A 6,269-nucleotide genomic window follows, 5' to 3' on the forward strand; every position below is an offset into this window, starting at 1 on the left:
GCTGTAAAGGAACTTCCGGCACTTACACTCATGGATGTGATTAGCATCCGAGAGTCAGATTTAAAAAGGCATGAAACGAGACGACAAGACAGTGTCACAAAAAGACCTCATCTTCTCAGACAGACTTAAGGAAGGAATAAAGTTAAATGAAGAGGGTCACTATGAGATGCCACTGCCTTTCAGACAAGGACCGTACTTACCGGACAACAGACATCTCGCCGAAATCAGACTCGATCACCTGCGAAGGAAGTTCAACAAAGAAAAGTACAAAAAGGAGTACACAACATACATCAAGGACGTAGTAGAGAGAGAGACTGAACCCCTTCCTGCCTTCCTGAGACGACGGGTGGGAGAGCTGGAGACAGGACTTCGTCAATCTGGAAGGAGTACACAACATACATCAAGGACAGAGTAGAGAAAGAGAGAGAACCCCTTCCTGCCTTCCTGAGACGACGGGTGGGAGAGCTGGAGACAGGACTTTGTCAATCTGGAAGGGATGACAATACCTCTCGCTGTAGTCTCTGACGCGAGCACCAGTGGATGTGCAGTTCTCTTACCTGAGACTTAAAAAATGAGAATGGTGAGATTCACTGCTCCCTGGTGATCGGAAAAGCCTGCATCTCCCCAACAAAGCTGACAATAATACCAAGGCTTGAACTGACCGCAACAGTAATCTCAGTCGCCGTCAGCAACATGATAAGAGAAGAACTCAATAGTGTCAATGCAAAGGAATACTTCTGGACTGACTGGAATGTAGTTTTGAGTTATATCAACAACGACTCAAGACGCTTTCACAGATTTGTCGCAAACAGGGTCCAGAAGATTCGAAACAGCACTGAGCCTTTCATCACGACGGAAGGAAGAAAACGGAACAAACGCCGCTAGAGTCGTTGGAAGCTAAAATACCTGCACAGCCTCATCGTAAGACAGAAGTGGCATGCAATGAAGAGGAACCTCCAAAAAATAGGTGACATTGTAGTGGACGTTGATGATCTGTCACCTAGAGGTGAGTGGAAGCTTGCAAGGGGTGGTAGAGACTGTCAAAGGAAAGGATGGACTAGTAAGAAGAGTGAAGATCTCTATAGGAGATAAGGGATTGAATAAGAAGGGACAACGTTTGAGAACACCTTCTGTTTTAAGCAACGAGTACAGAAAGTTGGTGTTATTGTTGGAGGCTTCTTAAGCCCAGGAGACATTTCAAATTCAATTAACTCATTTCTAATTTGAAAATTAATTGTAAATTACAGATTATTCTTAATTTTGGTGAGAGTGTAAAGGACATAATTCAAGATTTAGTTGTAATTTAATTCAAATTTATTTTGTTACACTCAAACAGCGCTTTGACATCATTCAGAAGATTTCTGTAAATGTGTGTATGTATATGTCCATATTCCGTGACTTTTATTGTGAAGGACACAAACTTTAAAGCAACCGCTGACACGTGAACCGCAGAGGAGTTTGTTTGTCTTTTAGTATACAGTGGTACCTCGACCTACGATCAGCTCGTGGTACGACGAAAATTTCGATCGAATAATTCGCCCGCGATACGATCAAAATTTCAAAGCCAGGTGGCCATGACATGAGGCTGTTTATCATTGTAGTGCACTGTCTTTTTTGCCGCATCTCTTTCGTGTATAACTGATATCTACGAGCACTGAACGATTTATTCAGACGAGTTTCGACCAGGAAACGCACAACGCACATGCGCGGGCAAAAAGAGGGCTTTCTGGGTAATGAAGTGTACTCGTGAACACAACGCCGATAGGCAATGGCACCCATTCTCAGAATAAAACTTCATTACCCACAATCAATACGTGGGTAGGCTATTGCATTTCCTGTTTTCGCCCTAGCCTGTTAGCTCCCGTTGGCGGAGTGATCGTTAATTCAAGACTAATTCTCGTTGGCAAGACCGTCTACCGAACGTCCGTTCGACCAAACGTCTGTTCGACCAAACGTCCGTTCGACCAAACGTCCGTTCGACCAAACGTCCGGGGACCAAACGTCTTTCGACGAAACGTCAGAGTACCTCTATCGCCATAGCTCTACACATGGCACTGAGCCACCTGGAGCACCATGGGAATTACGTTAGGATGCTTTTCATTGACTATAGCTCAGCCTTCAACACTAGAATACCGGACATTCTGGCTGACAAACTCTCCCACCTTGGAATATCCTCTTCCATCTGCTGCTGCTGGATTAAGAACTTCTTAACCAACCGACCACAAACTGTTAGACTTGGTCCCCACCTTTCTTTCTCCATTACACTGAGCACTGGCTCCCCTCAAAGCTGTGTACTGAGTCCTCTTCTGTACTCCCTGTACACATACGACTGTACACCAACCCACCAGTCTAACTCCATCATCAAATTTGCCGATGACACCACTGTGGTGGGACTCATCTCAGGAGGGGATGAGTCGGCCTACAGAGATGAGGTCAATAAACTGTCTTTGTTGTGCTCGGTGAACAATCTCAAACTGAACACCACGAAAACTAAAGAAATAATCCTGGACTTTCGCAAACACGGCACAGATCTGGCCCCACTCCTCATAAATGGAGTATGTGTAGACAGGGTCCAGTCCTTTAAATTCCTGGGGGTCCACGTCACGGATAAGCTCTCATGGTCTACAAACATCACGGCAGTGGTGAAGAAGGCTCAGAAACGACTCCATTTCCTCAGGGTACTTAGGAAGAACAACTTGGCCACCAAGCTTCTGATAACCTTCTATAAAACCACTGTAGAGAGCATCCTGGCGTACGGCATCACAGTGTGGTACGCTGGAAGCACGGCGGCAGACAAAAAGGCCATGCAGAGAGTGATTAATTTAGTGTACCGTATTTACTCGCACATAAGCCGCTTTTGAAATGATGACTGAATCGAGGGTACGGCTTATATGCGCATAAAAACACGGAATGCAAAAAAACTGCAAGTTGACGGCGCCGTGACACGATGACATCACGACAAAATGGCGCCGTTGCGTCATGACACAAGCGAATGTGGCCAATACTTTCATTTATTTCAAAATAGAGAAAATATAAAGAGATAAAACGCTAAACAAAATTTATTCTAAGAAAAAAAAACTTGTGTATCTTGCCTAAAACATGAAAAAAACTCACGGCCATCTTACCTAGGTCGCTGCCGTCTAAACCTAGATAAACGTGCTCTGACCGGCCAGACCCGAGTAGCCTTGATTTTGAAATAAATCAAAATTCCAATTTGATTTTTTATTCGTTATATTTTTCGTTTGAAAGTGGTAACTATTGGAGTAATATGAACCATTGACAGAAATGAGATATTTTTACATTAGAAGCAATATGGCTGCCACAACATCTTACATTTCTGGTAAGAAAATTTTAATTTCTTTAATTAGAAAGCATCAGGTTCATCAAGATAGACATTTCTTTTTTCAAATTGAATAATTTGATATTTTGCATTTAAAAAGACAGGCATTTTAACTTCCTTATGATATTGACCTTAATAATGTGCTTTTGATTCATATCTCAGAGCAGGGGTAGGGAAGCTATGGCTCGGGAGCCACATGTGGCTCTTTTGATGGGTGCATATGGCTCTGAGCTAAAATATGGAAACTGCTGGTGAGGGAGCCGAGTCCAGAACGGACCAATAGGAACGTCACATTGGAACTGTGGCATTGATTTAAATCTTCTGCATTCATTCTCTCATTGATACTCATTGAACTCATTGATATTCATTGATTAGCAACAGCGTAACAATGTTGTAAAAAAGAATTCAGAGTCTTTTTGTACTTTAAAAGTGGGAAAATGACTCAAAAAAATCGTACATTTTCATGTTTTTGGACTTTTAAATTGGGAGTATGGCTCTCAAGGAATAACATTTGAAAATGGGAATTGTTTATGGCTCTCTCTTTCAAAAAGGTTCCCGACCCCTGTCTCAGAGTATCTCAGAGATACCACGTGCGATGATTTTTCTTAAGATTTTCCCTTCAAAGTACCGTATTTTCACGACTATAAGGCGCACCGCATCATAATTATACATGCTTGGACTAACGTGTCTGCTTGCACTGTTGTTCGAGCTTTTGCCAAAGTCTGCATCATTTCTGTGGAGCCACATGGCAATGTGAGTGACTGACAACGAAGAGAGGGAACCCGGCGTTTTTGATGAATCATTTGCACAAATGTTCAATTCGGAAACAGAAAATGAGGACTTTGATGGATTTGTAGCTGATGATTGATAAAAAAAAAACGTGAGTACATTGTAAAATGGCTAAATAAAGTACAACTAAACTCAGTTTTGCTTCCGTTGCCTTTTTAAAAAACGTGTTTTTAGCGTGTGTCCGTATGTTTAAGCTGGTGTATGTTTTGCACCATGCCTGGCTGCGTCCATTGGTACAGTGCGCCTTGTGTGTGTGTCAAATACAGAAAAGCAGCTGTTACTGAGACTGCGCCTTGTAATGCGGTGCACCATATATATAAAATCAGAGTTGTAGAAATAACTGGAAACTCAAGACCCATGACATTATGTTCTTCACAAGTGTATGTAAACTTTGTAAACTTTTGACCACAACGGTATATATATGTGTATATGTATGTGTATATGTATGTGTATATGTATGTGTATATGTATGTGTATATGTATGTGTATATGTATGTGTATATGTATGTGTATATGTATGTGTATATGTATGTGTATATGTATGTGTATATGTATGTGTATATATATATATACCGTATTTTCACGACCATTCGGCGCATCGTATTTTTAGCCGCAGTGTCAGTAACGAGTGCTATTTCTGTATTTTAAACACACAAAGCACGCACCGTTTTTTTAGACGCATATATATTATATATGGATGAACATCGAAACGCAATAGCGCTGGCTACCGGAAGCAGCCTATTTCCGGGTTCCGGTGCGCAGTGACTGCTGGGAAATATAGTTCTTGCACGCTACACCCACACGCTAAAAACACGTTTTAAAAAGGCAACGGAAGCAAAACTGAGTTCGGTTGTACTTTATTTAGACATTTTACAACTTGCGTCATCATCACCCACAAATCCATCAAAGTCCTCATTTTCTGTGTCCGAATTAAACAATTGTCTAGACGAGCCTTCCAAAAAGCCGGGTCCCCTCTCTTCGTTCTCAGACTCACCGTCATTTCCATCAATCCATTCACAAATCGTAGCGCAAGAAGCCCGGCGCTGCCTGCCACTTTTCGTGAAGCCAGGCATGGCATATATATATTATTTATGGATGATTATCGAACCGTAATGGCGCTGTCTACGAAACAGCCCCAGACGCTATTTCCGGTGCGCAGTGACTGCTGGGATAAATAGTCCTTTTAAAAAGGCAACGGAAGCAAGACTGAGTTCGGTTGTACTTTATTTAGCCATTTTACAATGTACTCACGTCATCATCACCCACAAAACCATCCAAGTCGTCATTTTCTGTGTCCGAATTGAACAATTGTCCATCGAAAACGCTGAGTTTAATACGTTTGTCCAGGCGCAGATGGTAGCTAGCTAGTAGCTAGCGTATCTATTCCAAGGCTGTCTTCCATGGTTCGCAACTGTGCTGATGCCCATCGCCAGGCCACAATCCGTTCACAAATAGTAGCTAGCCAGTAGCTAGCGTAACTAGTATTCCAAGGCTGTCTTCCATGCTTCGCAACTGTGTTGATGCCGATCGCCAGACCACAATCCATTCACAAATAGTAGCTAGCTAGTGTTGATGCCGATCAGCAGCCCACAATCCATTGGGTGTATTGACAATTTTTTTTATATCCCAGCAGTCACTGCGCAGTACTTTATCTACGGGAAAATAGTAGAGTCGGGGGCTGCTTGCCATAGTTGTCCTATCGACGGATCTATTTTATTTTATCGTGATAACAATTTTAGTATTGGTCCATATATAAAGCGCACTGGATTATAAGGCGCCCTGTCTATTTTGGAGAAAATTTCAGACTTTTATGTGTGCCTTATAGTCGTGAAAATACGGTAGTTCACAGTCTAGCTTTGAATGCTCTGTTGACGCCAACATCTAGCGGCAGGATTTCTTTTGTAAATATAGCCGAAATGACGGCGAGCACCAAATTAGTGTGCTCGCGCGACTTCATACTGGGTGTATTGAAGAACTGGGTGTATTAAGAACTCGATATCCCAGTAGTCACGGCGCAGTACTTTATCTACGGGAAATAGTAGAGTCGGGGGCTGCTTGCCGTAATTGTCCTATCGACTGATTTATTTTATTTTATCGTGATAATAATTTTAGTATTGGTCCATATATAAAGCGCACTGGA

The 6,269-nt window shown here is 42.3% G+C and overlaps 1 protein-coding gene across 12 annotated transcripts in view; it reads right to left on the reverse strand.

Moving 5' to 3' along the window:
• Nucleotides 1–6,269, reverse strand: part of ctu2 (cytosolic thiouridylase subunit 2 homolog (S. pombe)) — a 72,204-nt gene that overhangs the window by 49,669 nt on the left and 16,266 nt on the right. For 2 of the 12 annotated variants that reach the window (XM_077612902.1, XM_077612903.1), the window contains exons 2-3: nucleotides 507–563; nucleotides 201–377 (exon numbers count right to left, since the gene is read on the reverse strand). The exons of 8 other annotated variants lie outside the window; for them this stretch is intronic. Coding sequence is in view for 1 of the 4 variants with exons in the window: in XM_077612896.1 (XP_077469022.1) it covers nucleotides 290–377 (88 nt within the window). In the remaining 3 variants the exon portion in view is untranslated. The remainder of the gene's footprint in view (nucleotides 1–200; nucleotides 378–506; nucleotides 564–6,269) is intronic. 2 more of the 12 variants (XM_077612904.1, XM_077612896.1) reach the window with 2 other exon arrangements.

The sequence above is a fragment of the Stigmatopora argus genome, chromosome 11 (genome assembly GCF_051989625.1).
Source record: "Stigmatopora argus isolate UIUO_Sarg chromosome 11, RoL_Sarg_1.0, whole genome shotgun sequence".
In the NCBI taxonomy this organism is placed as follows: domain Eukaryota; kingdom Metazoa; phylum Chordata; class Actinopteri; order Syngnathiformes; family Syngnathidae; genus Stigmatopora; species Stigmatopora argus.